This window comes from Anabrus simplex, chromosome 1, assembly GCF_040414725.1.
Source record: "Anabrus simplex isolate iqAnaSimp1 chromosome 1, ASM4041472v1, whole genome shotgun sequence".
In the NCBI taxonomy this organism is placed as follows: Eukaryota; Metazoa; Arthropoda; class Insecta; order Orthoptera; family Tettigoniidae; genus Anabrus; species Anabrus simplex.
In genome coordinates this window covers 702,964,344-702,987,514 of record NC_090265.1, presented here as the reverse complement: position 1 = coordinate 702,987,514, position 23,171 = coordinate 702,964,344, and the positions used below count along the sequence as shown (strand labels likewise).

Genomic DNA, 23,171 nt, shown 5'->3' with positions numbered 1-23,171 from the left:
AATATTGTGTTAATGTTTTACATGGCTTTCTCATCTTCTTCCGACGAAGAAATTATAGAAGCTGTCAACATTTTAGAACGACCACGATTATATCATCGTCGGCCTAATGTTATGACGATATACAGTGAAAGCGAATTCAAAGACAGATTCAGATTACAGAAGGATACTGTCATGCATTTGGTTGAGGTTATAGGCAATAATTTGCGTCCTGTGTCAAACAGAAGTTTTTCAATTTCCCCTCTTGAACAAATATTAATAACAATACGTTTTTATGCTACTGGTTCTTATCAGATTCTTGTCGGTGATTGCATTCGTGTCCATAAAAGCACAGTTTGTAGAGTAATTAAGAAGGTAACTCACGAAATTGCCAGTTTGAGGCCTAATTACGTACGAATGCCAGAATCAAGGAACGAACTGTTAAGGGTAAAGGAAGGCTTCTTTTCTATGAGTGGATTCCCTAATGTATTAGGCTGTGTTGATGGAAGTCACATTCCAGTTCAATCACCGAGCAAAGATATGGGTGAACTTTATAGAAACAGAAAGGGATTCTTTTCCATTAATGTCCAAGTTGTCTGTGACCATTTATTGAAGATTAGGGATATTGTCGCACGATTTCCTGGGTCTGTTCATGACAGTACAGTCTTCAACAGTTACCATATCAGGGCTAGGTTTGAAGCTCAGGAGTTTGATGGCACTTTACTTGGTGACAGTGCTTACCCATGTCGTCCATATCTCATGACCCCATTTCTCAATCCTAATACTGAAGGTGAAGTGAGATATAATCATGCTCATATTAGAACAAGAGTATCAGTGGAACATACATTTGGTGTCTGGAAAAGGAGATTTCCTTGTTTATCTTTAGGCCTGAGGATTAAATTGGAAACAGCACTTGCTGTAATTGTGGCTACTGCTGTTTTACATAACCTAGCAATAGATGAACATGGACAAGAGTTTGACATTGAAGCTATTCCTGAAGAAAATAACATTGACCCACCTCTGCCAGACAATGGGTCCGGAAATGCTGTGAGAAGAACACTGGTTACTACCTTCTTCAGGTAAGAATGAAATATGATTTAATAAATGAAATTGTACAACACTACATTTTAATGAACAATATAACACACAATAGTAGAAAAAAAAATATTTTACGTTGTTTCCCTGCTTCTAAATATCAATGTTGCACTTTAATTGATCATACTGTGCTTGCTTTATCTTAAGTTCTAAGGTTTTAAGTTCATTTTCTATCTGAATATTCTCTAACTGGTTTAATTTCACTTGTCGTTCCAATCTTGCACTCTCCAGTTCTATTTCAAGTTTATTTTCAATTAGTTTATGGCATCTTTTCATATGGTCCAACACTAAAATACTGGTTTCCTCCTCCCTTGCCTTTACTGCCTCCTCAGTAGTCATTATTTTCAATTTTTTTTCATGAATTTCATGGTCATATTTGTCTTTAATATTTTTTCTTTTTATTACTCTGTCTGCCATGCACTCTGCTGCCCTCTTCCTTCTTATAACATTACCATTACCATTACATTGGTCACTGTTTATTGCAGCTGATCGACTGCATGTGGGCGTTGGGGTGACCACTTCTGGTGCCCTATGGACATCAGGGACTGCCTGGGTGACAACTTCTGGTACCTTATGGACTATAGGGGCTGTTTGGGGGACGACTCCTGGTGACTTTTGAATCTCAACTTCAAGGGCTGTTTGGGTGACCACTTCTGGTGACTTTTGAATCTCAACTTCAAGGGCTGTTTGGGTGACCACTTCTGGTGCCTTTTGCAGATGATCATCTGATGGATTAATCACATCTAGTACAACATCTGAAAAATATAATACTATTTATTAATATAAAATAAAAAGGTCATAGTTAAGTTATAGTACTCATTCTAACAAAATAAATTAATAAATTATATGACAGAAAGGAAGATAACAGATGAAGATTAAATTAGATACCTCCAAGATATTCAGCACATGAATCGTAACAATTCCGCAGAGGCTCAAGCTGAGGTTTCACCATTGCAATGAATCTCTCACCTATATTGTCTGTTTTTGGAGTAAATGTTCCACCTCCTGTTTTGTAATGCTCCACCTGAAATAATAAATACATGCATGTTTACGAATAATCATAAAGCAATAAATCTCATTGAATCCTAAAGTAATTCACATAATAGCTAAGCAAACCAGCAAACCTCCTATCCAACAGACAGACCACTGAGGATAAAAATGGAAGAGAGGTATTATTTTATTCTAGCCTTGCATATAGACTAACCTATTCCTAATTATGTAATATTTACAGTTGTTATCCACATGTTGCATTATTATTTCATTACTGGTATATTAACAATAATTAATATTAAAGATTCATAACTGATAATTATTGTAGTATTCAATTACTAGCTGCCATGAAACGTTTTCATACCTTCCTGTGTCATAAACATATAGGCCTACTCAGTACCTTGTATGTATCTTAAGAATAGTTGCCTAAATTTGGACAAAACAAGTTCTAGCTCTTATTCAAATGAAACCACTGCACTTGCATTTCATTTTCTTATTGTCATGTTACTGTTTTTAATAATATCAGTTTGACTGCATGATAAGATTAGTAGATCTTTTATTATTATTATTATTATTATTTCCTCCAGGGAACAGAAGTAAGATATTAATCACATAGAAATTAACTTATTGTTTTCTTTAGTTAGTGCAAAGAAAGCTATTTTAGAATTTGAGAAAATAGTCTGTGTACCTTTCAAAGTGGTGGTGGTGATTACTGTTTTAAGAGGAAGCATTTATCTTTCAAAGACAAAGAACAAGCTTGGAAACAACCAGCTGATAGTTTCAATGAAATATGTGACTCCCAAGAAACATAAAACATCTGGGCCTCTTTAATTAAAAATCTTGCTGAGAGCTGTTGTTTATGTTAGCTTCTTATCTGTGTCAACACACTTCACACCCTTCAGGAATATTAAGTGGCCTTGGTTAGCTCCCTACATTCAGCTGAAATTCTCAAGTGGACTGCTAAACCTCATGTCATGAGTTAAGAGAGGGATTTGGAGGTATTAACAGGTAAGTACGAAAACAGATGCTTCTTTTATGTTAACTTTAATTTTTTCCTTCATTGGTTCACCAACAAATCATAAAAATACTGGTGGATAGGATAGTTTGCTTGATATCATTTTCTGCCATATTTGGGAGATTGTTAATTCCCTGAGGAAAATTGTGCAGTGTGTTAGTGACTTCAAACTGGTCATCAGTAACAGGAGATATGCTTTCTTAACCTAAGTTGTACATTGAATCATTAGCCTATCTTCATCAATATCAGTCTATCATCAATAATTTCAATTAATTATTTCATTTTCTAATGCCAATAGGCCTACTGTTTTTCAGCTGTATTAAAAAGTGTAGTGTTTGAGTAAATAGTTCAGCAGCTTGTTATTCAAATCTATGGTAACCTTTTTACTAGGAAATTCCCAGATACATTAATACAAACTGGGGGAAAATGGGTTTAGTTTAAACTCAGAATTAAGTAGTTTTGGGAGGATGGTTGTCCAGCTGTACTTCCTCTTATTAAAACAATAATCACCAACCAGAAATGCTAAACTGCAGCAGTTTCAAATAAATGCACGTTTAAACTCATTTGGAGGAAATGGCCCTAAGCCTAGGAATTTCTTTCTTTCTTCATCTTCCTGTTTTGCTATTTGTTTTACATCACAGTGCCAGATAATTCTTATGCCAATGATGGGATAAAAAAACTACGACTGGTAAGGAAGCAACTGATGTGAAAATGGGAAACCATCATCAGTGCTGCTGACAGCTGGGTTCAAACCCACTATCTCCCGAATGCAAGCTGGCAGCTACGTGACAAACCGCGTAGCGAACTCACTTGTAGGCATTTCTATTGTAAGGTTTATATGGATAGCCTAACCTACAATATAGTAGGAATAGATAGAAATATTTTTATTGAAAAATCTTACCTTATCATCTGCAATATGCTGCCGAGCCTTCCTCTTCAATGTGTCGTACAAATAGTGCAGCTGTTTCGGGAGCCTGGGTCCTGATTGACAATTAGCATTGTACAATTTTGTTATCTCCTCCCAAGCTGTATTCTTTTCTTTCACACTCGTTGCATCAGTCCTTTTGTTCCCTATAACACTTATGAACTGCTCTACAATATCTAACAATATATTTTTGTCTTGTTCAGTGAAGTTTTTTGCCCTTTTGCTATCCATGATGTTACCCTCTGCAGAATTTAGCAATATTATTCAGCGAAATGTACCGTATCTGTATTTGTGATGATGACTGGGACAGCTGGATAATAGCCAAGACTGTGAATCACTGCCTATTGGATTCTGCTCATATTATGCATAAAAACAAGGTAGTACTAGCGGAGGCATCTAGTGAGTAGTTACGAAACTTGATCAACGAGCCAATAGTTGACAGTTCGATAAGTTAGCTGCTATTACGCTGTGCAACGCAGCGAACGTGTTTAATAACAAGCAACCCTTAAGGAATTCAATAGATTTTTGTGAGATTTTAAGCAAATTTAATCTTCAGTCAAATCAAGCAATATGCTCTTTCGATGTGATAAGTACCCAAACATTCCGACTGGTGACACAGTTAACATCATCTATGATAACATCTGTAAAAATAGTGGCCTCAGTAGAAAGGAGATCGATGAATTCATGAAACTATTGAACTTTGTTCTGGATAACAGTTATTTTACATTTAAGAAAAAAATTTACAAACAGAACGGTTTAGCAATGGGTGACCCAATATCGGCCATCCTAGCTAACATTTACATGGACTCAATTGAACATACTAAAATAAAAACTAATATTAAAGGGATATGCTTATGGTTGAGATATGTGGACGATACATTTGTAATAATTGATAACAGCGAAATTTTGGAAAAATTAAACAGTATCAACCCTAACCTGAGTTTTAGTAAGGAAGATGAAGACAAGGGTTCCTTGAATTTTCTGGACATAACAGTGACACGAACCAAAAACACTTTTGAATTTCAAATATATAGAAAACCTACACATTCTCCGATAACTATAAATAATTCCTCATTACATCCTGGCTCCCATAAACAGGCATCTTTTCATAGTTTAATTTATAGAGCACTAAGAATCCCTCTTTCCCCTACTAACTTAAGGAATGAATTGAACTACATAAGAAACCTAGCCAGACTTAATGGGTTTAAGGTCGAGATGATAAACCGTTTAATTCACAAAATCAAAAATAAGTTATCCACGAATCTCATACCCGACAAACCAAAAAGAACTAAGTACGCCACTTTCACTTATAGTAGCCCAGTAGTCAACCAAATAGCGAATACTTTCAGTAAGCATAATATGAACGTAGCCTTTCGAACAATTAACACAACTCAAAACATCTTTTTTAATCATAATAAGATTAACTACGACAGAAATAGATATTCAGGTTCAGGAGTTTATAGATTAACATGTTCTCAGTGCGGAAAATCCTATGTTGGACAGACTGGGCACAGCTTTTATATACGGTACATGAAACATTTCAATGCCGAAAAACACAATAAATACTCGGCAATGAGCACCCACATGAAGGAAACTGGACACCGGTTCACTACAATAGAAAAAGATCTCACAATAATTAGGAATACAGGTAAAGGTAAACTTTTGAATGAGTTAGAGAGTATTTACATTTTCTTGGACAGGACATATAATGAAGATCGTAATCTTAACGACGACACGGAAGTCAGAAGTCCACTACATATTTTAATACCTAGGTTATTGAATACGGTCAACCCAAACCATAATAAAGTCCCTCGGATATTTAAATCCTTAGAATTAAAGACTCCCTCTAATTCGTTAAATACCGACGCCATACTTGCTCCTTCAAATAACTCCCCTCCTATACTGGCTATAACACGTGATGCTCTGCCTACCGATACCCCCCCTCTTCCTCTCAGCATTCCCCTACACCTCCACAGCGTCGATACTACACTAGAAGTAGGAACTTCAAACAGACTAACGCTGCAGATACATTCGGACATACATTACATCTTGAGAATAAGTAAGTACACATTATTCAACATATCGTTTTCAGTGATATATTCTCGGCCTAATTTCCCGTCAAGTTAGCCTTCCGTTTCATTCCAGATTGAAATGGCGTATGGCTTTTAGTGCCGGGAGTGTCCGAGGACATGTTCGGCTCGCCAGGTGCAGGTCTTTTGATTTGACACCCGTAGGTGACCTGCGCGTCGTGATGAGGATGAAATGATGAAGACGACACATACACCCAGCCCCCGTGCCAGCGAAATTAACCAATTAAGGTTTAAATTCCCGACCCTGCCGGAAATCGAACCCGGGACCCCTTCGGCCAAAGGCCAGCACGCTAACCATTTAGCCATGGAGCCGGACATTCCAAATTGACAACACTGCTTGCTATGGACATCCACGTCTACAAGAGGCATTTTCTGTCACACGAATTTGTCGTCCAACACCTTCTTTTATTCGATATTTTAGCAGTGCTTTACGGCAAATTCTTCGATGTTTTTCAGCACTTCACGACATACCACTATTTTAATCCAACTTTCCAAGGCGTCATAAACTACACTGCCTTCAATGCAACTACTACTTTTCATCCTTATTTTAAATATTGGCCTCAAATATGAACTTTTACTGCATCTTTTAACCGTCTTGTTCTTATCCTGTTGACGCCTTATTTTTGATATTCTGTTTTCCTAGTGTAATATCTATTGCTTAAGCTTCTCATCAAGAAGATCCATTTCAGTGTCAGACATGGACTATTTTTAAAAACAATATATGTCTATTACTTTTAGATGAACACAGCATTTTTTCAAAGTGATTTTAGTATAAGTTCTGTTTTAATACTTTTTTTTTTTTTACTGTAAACATTTTGCATCCACAGTATTAACACTTGTAAATATTCATCAATTTTTTACATAAGTTATTATGACTCCTTAGACCATGTGTGTTTTAAGATTGATTGAAGCTGATGATGCCCAATAAATAGTGGGCGAAACATGTACTTCAAATTTCCGATAATTTCCATGTGTATTTAACCACACTATAGTGGAATAAATTTGTATTGAATAGGTGGTATTAAAATTAATCCTTGTATACACTTTGTGATCGTCTAAAAACATGACAATTATTTGAGGATTATGACGTATTGAAAGATATTACAATGAAGATAAAAATCAGAAAACACATTCCATTTAGTTGTTAGATGGCATATTGTTAAAAACTTATGGAAAGTTGAGCAATGGTAATGGTCGTTGATTCTTGAAGTTAATAATTGTTGATTTTCATTTATTTGTTTATAGATTTTGAGGAATTTTTATATGGCCTGGTTCCTTTTGAGATAATATTAGTTGGAAATGTTGGTGCCGTAGGCTATATTGAAGTCTTTGTAGGCGTCATTAGACCATCTTCTTTGATGTGGTAAGAGTTTTTGATGGGCATGGCTCTTTGCTGTTGGGCGTGTTGAGGTGAGCGTATTAGTTGGAAGGGAACATTGTCATTCGGTGGTTAGCCAAAGGTATGACGAGTTCACTTCGACTGCTGAGATGTTAGTTTACGTTGAGAGTTTTAGAGTAACACGATTAGTAAGAGCTCATAACACTTTCCACTTAGACTTGATTTGACCACCAATAGCTTACTGAGATTTTCGTCATTCAGAGATAATCGGAATTGTGTCCTCGTTTTTTTTACCTGGCTGAACAATCTTTCACACTCGACATTGCTGTGTGGAATTGTCAATATTGAGAGCATTACTTTTGCGATTCTATCATATTTGAAATGCCCATCTGCACCTCGTATATCCCCTATAGCAGACCAAGAACAATCTACTCTTTCTCGTTGTACAACAGACAATGGTAAATCCTCCACTTGGAGAGCACAAAACTGGCACTGTCATGCATCCATTGCTTCTTGTTCATCATCTTTCACTGGCAATATAACAGGAAACTTTGAAACAAAATACTTTATGGCATTGAAGGAAGAAGTCTGCAAAGAATTTATCTGAGCTACTTGAGCATTAACAAAAACATCACTATTCAAATTAAATTTATGAATAATATAATCACAAACTGCAATAAAATAGTTCCTGACGTGCAAATAAAAGTTTTTCTTCTCCTCAGGTGCTAGATTTTCTACAAGACAAGATGTTGAACAGCCAATTACTAAATCATCATCAGCTTTCTGATTCTCTCTCGTGTGATAGACCACTTCTAAAACTGTAGGATATTTTTTTATAACCACTGGCTTAACAAACCTACACAGAATGTCCTTCAACATATCCGTCAGCACTGATCTTATGACACGAATGTGAGGTGCTTGTGACTGAAGAACTTTATTAGTTTCCTCAAATGTAGGGATAAATGCCAGAAATGAGCAAAATGCTTTATTAAAGTTTGAAGACAGAAAAAGAAATAGTCTCTCCTCTCATGAAGAAATACTGGCAGTGCAACTAGACTCCTTTATATTCTTCACAGAGGGAGACGAACTACTCTCCGCCTTCCTTTTTCCAGAAATAACTGAAGCTTGGTCTTGTACTCTACTGACAAGGACCACGTTCCATTTCTGTATCTTCATGTGCCTTTAGCTTGGGAATTTGGTAGTGATGGGCAAGCGACGGAATCGAGTAATGTGCTCTTAGAATCGGTATTACTCGACTCCAGACTCGAGTCCAAGCATACTGGTGTCGCTATCTGTGGACATGTCTTAGAACTAAAATCTACTGTACTGGAGTGCACGGCATTCAGGGTCACCCACAGAATATTTTTGTGGTGTGGAGTGCAATATGTTTGCTGCTGATGATTGATGTTGTTCAGTCATCGGTCGTCCATAATTCGATTGTTATGATTATTATCATCATCATCATCATCATCATCATCATCATCATCATAGGCATTAAAGGTTGTGACTTACTAACAAACTGTCAGCTGTTTAGCTAGAACAGAATGACGTTCTGTCCGCTGATTTGCTGCGTGAACGTACGTCACATTCTGGACGCCTCATCTTAATACCCGACATTATATCTGCCGAAAGTATGATGTACATATAAACTGCTGTAATTCACCTGTTTCCCCCGGACGATTGTAGGCTTTGGCGCGGTTAGCAATAGGCTATGGTTACAATAAATCTGTCATACTACCAATCATATTAGCACATCTACGCCCGTGTATATGCATAATGGCTACATGAGATATAATTTACCAGTAGCGAAGCAATACAATGTGTGCAGAAATACCGTCTATAGTCTACAAATAGCATATGATACCTTCGGTTTTTAATTATTTACCGCTGCATTCAAACTTCGCGCGGCCTGTGGTATCATTTCCTGCAGCGTACGTGGCACGCGTTTTTCACTTGTTTTCGTTTCCTGCAGTGCTCACTAGGGAGATACATGCGAGTGTAAACAGCGGGAAGCCTGGTCGTCAGCATGGCAAGAAGAAACAAAGGTAAATATTATAATATTCTTACTAAATTCATGTTAATTCATGTTAAAAAAATTACATAAAATGTCTGGAATTACGTAGTAGTAAAACTGTGGTTTTGGAAGTCAATGACTTGTGAAAGAGAAGGATTTTCTTCATGGTATCACATATGATACCAACGGACTTTATTATTATTTTCTTTGTGTAAACATGTTTTGGAGTGGAATGTATTTATTCTTGTTAATATGCTGTTTTATAAATTAGTTCTTTAACGCAGTATTCTCACGTAATTATTCCTGGTAAATTTGTACCAGTAGACTTATTAATTCTACATTTTTGTCCCATTATTGGTTATTTTTAAGCATTTTTTTGTGTCACATCCTTTTCAGGACTGACTGATGATCAGATAGAAGATTTGATGGTGAGAATTGATCCTAATGATTCCGACGCCGACATTGATTTTCAAGATGACAGCAGTGACGAGGATGAGAATGTTATTGTTCCACCACAGCCTCAGTATGTAGATGAATCTGATGGACATGATAGTGAAGAAGAATATGTGCCTCCCGCGATGGGTCGTAAAAGAAATGAAGGCTGGCGGCATAAGAATGAGTAAGTTACCTATTTAAAAATAGTTCTCATAATATTTATTATAGTGACAATGAGTACCTTCAGCTGCTTAGGTGTAGGTGGGTACTTCATGCTGGTAAAAGACAATCTCAGAAACTATGAGTAGCCTAAATTTTTCTTCTTATTCTTCCAGTTTTCTTCCCCTGCTGTCTGCTTTTGTGACTGAAACTCCTTCCTCAGATGGTCTTTCCGTTGTGAAGAACCCATTTGAATACTTCAGTCGCTATATCCAGCCATCATTCTTTGAAGACATGAGCTCAAACATGAATATCAGACATGTTTTAAATACAGGCAAATCATTAGATTGTACAGCAGATGAGATCAGGAAATTTTGGGGAGCCAGTCTAGTTGCTTCACTCTTAGGCTTTCCCAGGCTAAGAATGTGCTGGGAAAGAACAACAAGGTATCCACTAATTGCTGATGCTATATCTCGTGACAGGTTTTATTTACTGAGAAATAACCTGAAGGTGATAGACGATAATTCAGTTTCAGAGGAACAAAAACGGGATAGCTTTTGGAAGGTTAAACCTATGTTAAATCAAATAAGGAATGCATGCCTGGAAAATCCGAGAACCAGAAATGTTTGCATTGATGAGCAGATGATTCCCTTCACTGGCAAGGTTAGAATGAGACAGTATGTTAAAGGGAAACCCCACCCAATAGGACTAAAAAACTTTATTGCAGCAACTTCAGAGGGTTTACCCTTAGATTTCCTGTTGTATGAGGGAAAGGGAAGGGAAATCATTTCAGAAAGAGTCCCCTTACCAGATAAAATAGACATTGGTGGTAAAGTAGTCCTAAAGTTGTCAGATACACTACCAAACAACTGCTTGATCTACATGGATAGATATTTCACCTCAATCACACTATTAGATAGCTTGTTAGATCACAGAAGCATTTCAGCTTGTGGTACAATAATGGTCAGTCGTCTGCCACGTTCTATTGAATTCAAGCGAGATTTGGACATGAAGAAAGAGCCCAGAGGTTCTTATGATCAGGTTGTAAGAAAGGATGATAAAGTTGCAGTAGTTAAATGGTTTGATAACAAGCCTGTCTTTATGTCATCCACAGAATTAGGTGCAGAACCAGTTGAGCAATGTCGACGTTGGTCAAAAAAGCATGGACAGTACATTAGTGTTCCAAGACCTAATTTGGTGAAAATGTATAACCTTAATATGGGTGGGGTGGACTTACTGAACAGGGTAACAGGAAAGTATGGCATGAAGTCTAGGACAAAAAAGTGGACCGTGAGGGTAATTCACCATTTTTTTGATTTTGCTATTGCTGCATCTTGGTTAGAGTATCGTCAGGCTGCAATAGAAAATGGATGGCGTACAAAGGATATTCTTACGTACTACCTTTTCAAGTTGGATATAGCTGAAAATTTGATTTTCTTCCAAGAGGATTTGAATGAGTGTGAAGAAATTGATCCTGAAAATGAGGAAAATGATGAAGATGAAGAAGCTCCTGAAAGGAAGAGACCAAGAGCACCAACAGTCTTGCCATCCCCAAAGATGAGATCATATAGTGCCCAGCATTTGCCCCAAATGATGGATAAAGAGCAAAAAAACAGGTCCAAATGTAGAAAGCCAGGATGTAAAAGTCTGACATTTCTATGTTGCACAACATGTAAAGTATTCTTGTGTTTTAGTTCTGCTCGTAACTGCTTCATGGACTTTCACAAGAAATAACAAGTGTTGAGAGAATTGTAATTAGGCAGGTTTCACAATTTAGGGTGTAAATTATTAATTTTCTAAGCTGTGCTCAAAATGTGAAGGGGAAAGGGTGTAGTTACAGTACATTCACAATTCTGGCAAAATGCATTATACTTTCTGAGCCTAATTTACAATAATTTTAAATATTTTACTTTTGTTTTTGGTACTAATTAGTTGTAGTGTGTCACCTCATGTTCCTGTCTGCTGTAATTTAGAAAAATATAATCTTCTTTGAACATTAGAGGGTGACAGATATTTATTTCATCATTTGTGCAATAAATAATGTTCGACCTGAATTTTAAATTTTAAAAGCATATAATTTACTTTTATTTTCTAAATAATTTCATTATTTGACCTCATTTTGAATGTCTGGTCAATATTTAGTGTAAAGGTATATTGTGATGTGCTATAATTATGAAATACATTATTTGCTAGTTATTACCAGATTTACTTACTCGAGTCCTGAGGTATCAAATATGATACCTACTGTAGCACAAAATGTAATATTACAATTACTTTTTTTAAACCATTATCCCTTTTCTTCTGTCTCATACTGACCAATAACCTCCAATTTTTTTCAAGAATCCATAAAATTTTCCCTCGGGACTCAAGAGGTTATTTTGTCCTGAGACGCGTAAACAGTGAGAGTTCGGGGTAGGAAATTCCAGGAAAACAAAACAGGAGTCAGTGCAAAACCAAGGTTTGTAAGCTGCCATCTCAGTAACGCGATTCAAGTTTTGATTTCTTTGTCTAACAGACATAAAAAAGAAATAGCATTTAGTAATGCAAAATTTAGGATTCAGTTTCATTGGGACACCTTATTTCTAAGGACTAGAGCGGTCAACATGGGGGTCTTCCCGCTTAGATCAATGATTACTCAAGCAACAGATAAAGTGCTTGGCTAACTGGATCATAGGACAACTTAGCATCTAACTTAGGTTGTCAAGTAGTATACCAGGAATACATTTTCTTTCTCAATAACAGACAAATAACGTGGACGTACGGTCCCAAATTCTGTGAACTCGTGTTTAAAAAATTCACCATCATGCAAGTTAACATAATATATGCGTCAAAGACAGAGACAAAATCAAATGTGCAATTACCGTATTTACTCGTGTGTTAGAACCCCCTGGCTTTTCGAGACTAAGGGGGAAAAAAAAAATCTCACATATAAGACCCCCCCAACGTAATTCGTCGGAGAACAATGATTCCGCTTCGAAACGGGTACAAGTCTTATTGCAGCTCTGACGACATCGCACAAATTTGTGAATAGTTTCGTCCGTACGACCTACGCAATGAAAACTAATCTATCAGCTTCATTGTCCGTACTGATAATTTGAATGGGACTCCAACAACCCTATAATTGTACCATATGTATATATCTTGACATTAGTAATAATAATAATAATAATAATAATAATAATAATAATAATAATCGTATGGCCTCTGCTACCGTGTGCAGACATTTCAATTTGACGCCATCTGGCTGTCTTTAAGGGTTACAAATTTCATGTTGTTGGTCCGTATTGAACTGAGAATAACATAAGTAACAACACAGTAAAAGTTTCCACCTATTCAATACAAAATATATTCACAATATTTTAAAATTACATGGAACTAGTTTCGACCTATGTAGGGGTCATCATCAGCCATATCAAAGCAAAGATCACTCTTGACGAAATCCTAAGAACATGTTAATTTTAACAGTAAGATTATTATGGAATAACAAGTGAATGTGGTAAATGAACTAAGATGTTAGTATGGGTCAGGTGAGTAATAGCTAATAAATATACAAGGAATATACATAAGAGGTTTGGAACAAACTATAAAAGGGGGCTTAGTGTTGTAAAAATTATATAATCATGGAAAATAGTAAGTCCTTATAATGAAGAATGCAATGTGAAATGACACATATAAAATTATATATGGCTTAGGAAGAGTGGTGATGGTTTGGGGGGGAGGAAGAGGGCTTAAGGTGGGGCTGAAGGGTGCGGGAGAAAGGGTAATTGTCTCGGAAAAGTACCTTTGATTAAATTTAGGATTGAGTTTTGGTTGGCTGCATTATTGTTTCTGAGGAAAGTGATAAATAGGTCGAAGAGTAATGTTGGGTTTCTCTGAGATTTCATTGAGATTGTGACTGGCGTTAAAGTATTGGTCAAGGTGTATGTAGTAATTTTCCATTATGTTGAGTAAAGGGCCCTTGTTTGCTAAAACGAGGATGTCCATGTCTTGTTCGATATTGGTGAAATTATGGTTATAATCTTGCATGTGTTGGCCGATGGCTGAAAACCTGTTGTATTTTATTGCGTTAGTGTGCTCGTGGTATCTGATATTGAAGTTTCTACCGGTTTGCCCGATGTAGGTTTTTCCACAGGTGTTACATTTGATCCTATAAACTCCTGATTTTAAAAAACTGCTGGTCCTGTTGATGTGTGAAGTATTGTGTAAAACGTTCATGTTCTTATAGTTGGTTTTGAAGGCTATTTTAACGCCTTGTTTCTTAAAGATATTGGTTAACTTGTAGATATCATTGTTGAATGTGAAGGTGGAAAATGTTAGAGATTTAGTTGTTTCTTTTGAGGGTAGTTTTTGGGCGATATTTGTGTTTATTGATTATCCTTTCTATAAAATGGTCGCTGAAGCCGTTGAATTTTGCGATTCCGCGGATTGTGTTGAATTCGTTCTTTAGATCTTTCTTGGACATAGGTATGCTGAAGGCTCGGTGAACTAGGCTGTTGTATGTGGCTCGTTTGTGGGACTGGGGGTGCACTGAATCTTGGCGAATGGTGGAGGCTGTTTGAGTGGGTTTTCTGAATATTTTGTAACTGAAAGAATCTGAGTTACTAGCAAACATTTATTTGGATTACTTGGAACATTCCTACATTATAGACCATATCAAAGGACTTGATTTATGGGTACGCTACGTTGATGATACGTACGCCATAATTGACAAGGATCATAATGACAGTTCTAGCATTTTTCACACGTTGAACACCTTAGACCCCAATATACAGTTTACTGTTGAAGAAGAAAATAATGGTTTGATTAATTTTTTAGACGTGACCACAACTAAAAAAGACAACCAATTTCACTTTGGAATTTATAGAAAACCCACATTCACCCAACAACCATTCATAGTAACTCCCTACACCCCGATTCACACAAAAAATCAACATACCACAGTTTTATCAATAGAGCTTTTGAAATCCCGTTAAATAACAAAGAGAGAAACAAAGAACTAGCCTTTATTTGACAGCAGGCCCTTATTAAGGTTTTAATTTAAAAACCATTAACGGATTAATTGCCAAACGCTAGCATAAACTACAAACAAACTTAACAAAACAATCAGAGCAAACAAAAAAGTACGTAAGGTTCACCTTTAACAATCCCAACATTTATGCAATTACCAATTTATTCAAGTAGCATGATATCAAAATAGCATTCTCAACGAATAACAATACAAGACATAAGTTTTTCAACCACAATAGGGTCAATCGAAATAGCGAGGAGCGGTTCCAGGATTCAGGTGTTTATAAACTGACTTGCAATCAGTGCAAGGCCACATACATAAGGCAATCAGGACGTAACTTCACAATAAGATACTTAGAACACGTCAATGCGGAGAAACATAAAAGATTCTCTGCAATGGGAGTACACATGAGTGAAACGGGCCATAGATCCACAGACATTAAACAAGACCTAACAATTCTCAATCGGCTAAACAAGGGAAGATTAATGAACAGTCTAGAAAATATTCATATACTTCTAGACAAGGCATTTAACAGGGACAAGAATTTGAATGAAGTAAAAGAACAGAGAAATCCCTTATTCGAATGCATATTGAGATACATTGAGTTATTACGAAGGAAGCAGACACGCCCAGCGCACACTTCAAGTAATCACAAGGCCGAAACGTCACAAGCAGAAACCACCTCCCTGCCCAATATAGCAAATGACGACACGTCCGCATTTCCCCTCCCTCCTAACCAGGCTAACTCACGAACTACAGCACACAGTTACAATACAAGGTTGAAGGCAGCAGGATTAAACCCACTCCCGTAGCACGGGAAGTTAAACAAACACGCAGGGCAAGGGTAAGTTCATACTTCCACACTTTCCAACACTCAAAGACTTATTATCAGTCACGTTTTTCAAATTCCAACTAATAGCCCCATTTTTTTTTTTTTCCCCCCCTGCTGATTACAGGTCGTGATACAGACAATCCAACTTTTCTCAATTCAAACTACAAATAGCAAACTTCATATTCGAAACAAGCCACACCTCTCCACCCCACAGGAGATAAGAGACGTGAAAACACCGGATGCCTTTTTAAGGAAACTTTTTACCAACAGTTCAACAGAAATACTTCACACAGTGCATACAAGTTCTGCAGTAATCAACGAACTTACGGAAAATGTACAAGACTCATAGTGAACTATATTTTAGTCCATCAGTGTTTTTAACATTAAGATTTTTTAATAATAAGTCATAGTTTAACTAACAATTGCCTTTAATGCACCCCCCCCCCCCCCCCACATACATTCACACATGTACTACTAGCACTTGTTAGTAAGGTTTTAAGAAAATTTTGAGACTGTTCTTAGCTAATTTTTACTTTTGCCAAATGTAAGCAGCTGATGATGAATGCAATGCATTCGAAACATGTTCTGAACTTTTAATTTAATGTCTATTGAAATAGCCTAAGGCTAAATAAAAGTGAAAGTATCGATCAGGTGGATTCTTGTTCTTTCTAATTAATTAATTGGATCATATAGTCGATACGGATATGAAGTGGATAGTATGTAACATGCCCTAGATAATGTAATCTTAATCATAGCTTCATGACATAGATGTGAATATATTGTTCAGCTGAAGATGACCCTATGTAGGGGGTCGAAACCACTACTGTAGCATAAGTGCAATAAATAAGTATTGATAGGTGGAAATCCTTTCCTATTTCTAATTGTGTAGTTCGTCAATACGGAGATGAAGAATATAGATTACGATACTAAGCAGGTTCACCAACAGCTGATGACCTATTTACAGGTCGAAACCGGCACTGTTTTAATGTAAATACTAAATATTTTGTAAATTAAAGTATTGATCAGGTGGAAAACTCATCCTTCATACTTGTGCGCAATGAAGAGTCGAATCCATGCGGTACATCTGTGTTTCGTAGTTAAGAAATGCCCGCCTCCGTAGCGTAAGTCTACTGCAGCTCTGGTGATGATGCACAAATAGGTGAATAAGCCTATCTTCATGTCCGACCTGCGCATTGCAAGCATGCATCAGTCATACTATATGTCTGTGTTTTGTAGTTAATAATGTCCGTCAGCGTAATGGTCAGCACAATTAGTTGCTGTTCTCGGGAGTCTAACTTAGATTCCCGGTACCATACTGCCAGAGATTTACGAATGGAGGTGTGTAAAAAGAGCTGTACCACCTCGGGATGAGGAAACTAGTTTACTTTAGTTGAGAAATATTTGCGGTTGTTGGTATTTATACAGCAGGCGCGATCATTAACAAAGGAGTCGTTTAATATATCGTAACTCAGGCCAATATAGGTATATATTTCGAGAGAAGCAAGTTTAAAACGTGATAAAAGCTATCTGATTAAAACGATTGTTCTACTCGCCAAGGTACCTAACAAATGATAATCTTATATCCCCACGTACTTTAAACGATTTTCGGATACGCCAAACAAAACATACGAGGGTATGCATTAATAAAAAGAGACAGCAAATGTACAAAATTAAACATTATGATAAAACGCATTACCGCCACACCTGTAGATATCCATAAATGCGGTTTATTTTCCTGTTATTTATTTTTATCCTTTCCGTCGAGGAACTTGTGGCACGATCAGGGCGATAATATACCTAACCTAAACAATGTGCTCTGTCTTATCACATGGACAGCTGTTTACATAAATCCTGATGTGAAAAATGTAGAGAACAAGCATGAAATGTACTTAAAAATAAGGGTCTGCATTTCAACAGCCGCAGTTATCATAAGAATGTTTCCCGTCACCATGTATTACATTCGGAAGTACAACTCGTAACATACGCTAGTTATCAACTGATGGTTTGGCATGCCTTCTACAGCGCGGCTTTATTAGTAAGGAGTGGCTTCTGCTACATATACACCAACTGGCAATATCAGAGACCATCTCCAAAAATCACTTGGGAATAGATTCACACCGTTTAGATTCTATAGTCAGGAACAAAATTAATTTTAAAAGGTTCAAAAAGATGGGACCTTGTGTATGCTCTCCATTGCAGTGCATGGATCAAGGAGAATGAAGCATGGCTGACGCGACTGACGAGATGGCAGTGAAGATGACATCACTTGGAATTCCGACACGCCGGTAGCAGGGCAGGGAAGTTGGCGGCACAAGGCGATAATTCAAATGAAAGCAGTGATCAGGTTTACTGTGTGGTAGGCCTACTGCTGAACTGACAGACAAATGACTGGCCATTATGCTCTTTTGTATCAATATTTAATTATATGATAACACGATTCCCTTATCCCTTTTTTCTACGGGGTCAAGTATGAAGTGAGACGAATCTTCGTAGTGTGTTTTTATGGCCGTATGCCCTTACCCGACGTCCTCACTACGAGGAATTAATAAGATGTAACGAATGACGTGATATGAGTAACTACAACGTACTTTTATATGTACCGTAGGCCTAAAAGTCGTGTTCACCATTTGTCTTTTTACGTTTAGAAATACTGCCTTCTGACGGAAATAGCCAGTATAACTTAAATACATTCTAAGTTTGTTAAATAATAGTATAGAATGTTTACATGTACAATTATAGCTCTTTATAACCTAGAAGTCGTGTGTTCGCTGCACAAAATGTTAAGGTTATCGCATATTGGACCCCCCTTTACTATTTTTGGCTGTAAAAGTTTGAAAAAAAGGGGTCTAATACGCGAGTAAATACAGTATTCACCATTAAATCCAAAATTTTCAAAATATGCATTATGCATGCAGTTTCTCCCAATAAGGCCAAAACATACAGACATGCCCGATTTTTTTTTTTTTTTTTTTGAATTGATCAGTCATAACAAATATTTGCAAAGCTTCAGAAGTATAACCACCCTACTTAGGAACACGCATTTGCATGGAAATCCGGGCTCTACTTATGAACCTCAACTGAAAATTTTATCTTATTGAAAAGTGTTAAATTTTTTACATGTAATCCTTTAGTTCTTATCCATTAATTCATCATATGTGATTTCAATACTCACAGCAGGAGTATACAAGAATGTCACGTTGCTTATGAACTTCAATTGAATATTTCACCTTCATGAAAGTGTTGCATTTTTACATATATCCTTTAGAGTGTGAACACTGTCAAATTTTGTGTTGTGTGTTTATAATTGTATACCTTTTGCCCTGCTCTTTCAATCGGCTGAGGATGGCACCAAATATGCATCAAAACCGGTCCCAAATTGAACATATTGTAACATAAGTTTGTGCAACTGTATATCAGTGTATTGAATAGGTGGAACATCTTAACTCTCTTTTTAACATTGTGATTTTAAGAAGAGCAAGACCGATACTTCACAAATCAGCACCATTCATGATGCAACCTGCTCAATACATACCATCCCGTACCCCCTCCATTCTGACAAAGACCTTTCAAAAATAAAAGTAGCACTCAAACTGTCACACATTCACTAGCTGTGGATGACTCCTAGTCCAGCGGGGCCAACTTCTGAGAAAGTTTCTAATGTAGATTTTGAAGTAAATTTCTGTGGAATCTATATTCTCATTCTCAGATCTTTTTTCATCTTTCGGGCGTTCCCCTCTTTTCCAAACTCATCCGTTAGAACAATTTGGGCAGTAGTGACGAAAGATCAGAAGATAAGAAAGTATCCAGTTTGTTTCAAGAACATATCATCCAAGTCATGAATGTTTTGTCAACTTATGGACTACATCATAGTTAATGTCTACATTTCTCAACGCCTCAATTTAAGAAATTCTCACTTCTATGTGAAGGATTTAATCCAACCAGGTCTATGTGCTGTTTCAAAATAAATGTAATATGCTCTTCACTTACAATGAAAAAGCATTTCAAACCTGACGTTCTCTTCAAGAAGCACTAATTTTTAAGAATTTTATGAGATGTGCAGTGTTTTAATACATTTTCAGCCCCATGTCATGAATGCAATTTCTTTAATTTGAAACCACATGCAAATGCACATCTTTTATATTAACTGATCTAAGGAGTGCTTCATAATAAAACTGAGGATTCACGCACTCATCACCAAATTCCTGTGTAATGTTTTAATGTGACATTCTGTTTTAAGAAACATTAATTTTAACATGACATACCAATGTTTTTAAGGGACATAAATTTTTGGTCATCTACATGAAAGTTCATTTGTTTTTAATGTATATTTTACGTATGTATTAGTTTATAAGAGAATGATTGTTTACCATAGTTTGTCAGCTGATGATGGCTTAAATAAGCCGAAACATGTACGGACCAATTGTTACTAATCACAAGCAATTCAAGTTGACCAAGTAATATAGGTTGACCTTAATTAACATTTCATTTTGTGGAATGAGTTACTTCGAGTCATCTACATCAAAGTAGTGCACGAGACCGAATTACTGTAACTCATTTTCAGTCAAAATATATTCCCTGCTATGAATATGCATTTCTCTATGGGAATTTTCTGATTAAGGGGTTAGAAAGGCTATAGATATATAAAAAGACCAATTTATTTCCAAAACAGATGACTGCAAAAAGAATTTACTCCACTGTTATTGCATAATGCATTAAATTTTTCATTATGTAGTTTAACAACATAAATGTTGCTGTATGTATATAGAGTACTTATACTTTTTTTTTTTTTTACATTTTTTAGCCTCTCTGTACGATACCTTGGATTGATCTCCAGGTCAAACAATATTTTGCATACAACTTCTTATATCAATGTATAAAAACACACAGCAATATAACAACTTGGGGCTGAAAATGTTATTGGGAGATTCAACTTTAATAACCTGTAAATATTACATTCAAACAAGTCTTACATCATTTCTAGGAGATTGACTGCATGAATCATAGCATTTCACAGTAGGGTAATGCAACAATCACCAGAATGGTGAGCGAGAAGTACGTATCAACTTGCTCTTAAGTCATTCAATGTCTTGTTAATCTAGGAGTTTAACTGCAGTAAAACTGAGGATATCTTAAATATTTCATCTTCAATACAAGACAATATATATTACCTATATTATTTATCTCCCTGAAAGGATTCCTTGAGAGTCCACTTCCAGCTGCAGTAAACCTTGGAGCCATGGTCAAGCACGACAACGGCAACTGCTTGGGAATGTAACCTGGAACATGTCGAATTAAAATAAATGTAATTACTGGTATACACAGTACATTTCTGAGAAAGAAAAAAAAAAAAAAAAGTCAACCAGTACTAAATCAACCAATCCCAAACACAGAATACTGTAGTCGCAAATTACAGTTTCTATTGCGTCTATCACATACTACCAGGTAGCCGGTTGCGGTAAATTAGTTAAAAATTAACTTAAAACATACATGTACCATAATGTAACCCAATCTATAGATCAAAACACAACCTAACTTACTCTTTACAATAGTTTCACTTAAACATGGGTAACTAAAATGTTAGTAAAAATGATGACATGACATTAGTACCTTTTCTATTACAGTCACTTCCGAAATGTAAATTTTTCTTGGCAGTTTTATGGGCTGTTCTGAAGATTTTGGGAGTTATCCCTTTGTCATGGTCAAAATCTTCAGTAAGAGAGAGCTCCAACATTTTCTTTTCCACGAGTTAATAATATGTTAGTGGTAGCCTTATTATCAGAATTAATTTTATGATCATGGACCCTTTTTCGTAATGGAGTGATTTGAATTTTTCCTTTTAACCATTTGCACATGGCCCAGAAATATTCCATACCTCCTTTGTTTCTGCCCGGGTAAAAACTGACTATTTCAACATATTTTACTGCCAAACCCTTTATTTTTCACGATTAACCAGGAAAGGGCTAGGAGTGGGAAAGAAGCAGCCGTGGCCTTAATTAAGGTACAGGTCCGGCATTTGCCTGGTGTGAAAATGGCAAACAACTGAAAACCATCTTCACGGCTGCCGACAGTGGGGTTCATCTTCAGCTGCACAACCTTAACCGCATGGCCAACTCAGTATGGTTTAAAGTTTTAGATTGATACCATCTGAGAAGTTCTAGTACAAAACTTTGTTCTTGGAAAATACTGTGCATTTTCTTTTTGCAGTTATGTTATGTGTGTTTTTGACAAACAGAACCTTTCAAGTTACATTAACTGAGTCGACACTGGAAAGAAAGGCTTCCTTCTAAACAAATAAGGAGTATGGCGGATGACAGGAGTAAAGAACAACCCAGGAAACCAAAGTCCAGCAATGTACAGCTTTGTTTGGACTGACGCCAACAATAAAGACAGGTTGTGATAGAGAAGAGTTTGTCATGTCGCTAATCCTAACGTAAATGGAGAACTCCTCAAATTACCAAACTTTGGAACTCCTCTTGTTAACTTAAAAAACTTATTTTTTGTAATAAAATGGGACTATAATCTCATCTAATACTCTGTAGCAGCATTGATTCAGGTAAAATCTAGCATTAACCAACTGAAATACATTTTCACATTATGGTGCATACATAGTAGGTAGCAGGTAGGGACCCTCTTCGGAGGCAGCTCTACCCAGGGAGTGGCGCCCCTGCCTATGTGAGTCCCAGAGCACACTGACCCGGTGTGTAACATTTGGTATGGGTCCCAGCTCAGGGTTACGAGTGAAGACCTCAACGGCATCTACGGCGGAGAAGGTGGACTTCGGTACGGCGGAGATGGCAGAAGGGGCATACCCGTAGCGTCTGTACTCCAGAGGAGCGGCTACGAAAGGCGTCTGTCTCCATGTTAGGGGCGGCCTAATTTTGAACCTGGCAGTAGGTATAAAATGCCTTTGGGTGTGGCGAGCCCATCGTAACAATAGCCTATATGGACAAAGCAAATATGGTGCCTCGGAAAAGGTTAGGGCGTCCCCTGCTAAAAGCGACTCGCAGCTCTTCAGGTGCTGGGGGAACTGTGAAAAATGGGCAACCAGCACCAAACTACATCAAAATTGCAACAGTTAACGTACTGACACTGACGGGAAAGACAGAAGAACTGGTGGACTTCATGACAGAAAAAGATATAGCCATACTTGGACTGTGCGAGACCAAGAAGAGAGGTACAGGGGAGATCCCTCTGAGAGAAGGATACAGGCTGTATTACAGCGGAGGACCTGAAGCAAAAAATGGAGTGGCCATCATACTTAGAAGAGAAATCCAAGAATATCTGGAATATACA

The 23,171-nt window shown here is 36.9% G+C and overlaps 2 protein-coding genes across 3 annotated transcripts in view; one reads left to right on the top strand and one right to left on the bottom strand.

Annotated features, from left to right (window-relative positions):
- Nucleotides 1–23,171, top strand: part of LOC136857363 (serine/threonine-protein kinase PLK1-like) — a 692,893-nt gene that overhangs the window by 510,090 nt on the left and 159,632 nt on the right. The gene's annotated exons all lie outside the window — the stretch shown is intronic.
- LOC137496964 (serine/threonine-protein kinase PLK1-like) overlaps nt 1–23,171 on the bottom strand; it is a 63,044-nt gene that overhangs the window by 32,095 nt on the left and 7,778 nt on the right. For both annotated transcript variants that reach the window (XM_068225158.1, XM_068225159.1), the window contains exon 5: nt 21,047–21,154. In XM_068225158.1, the coding sequence (XP_068081259.1) occupies nt 21,047–21,154 (108 nt within the window). The remainder of the gene's footprint in view (nt 1–21,046; nt 21,155–23,171) is intronic.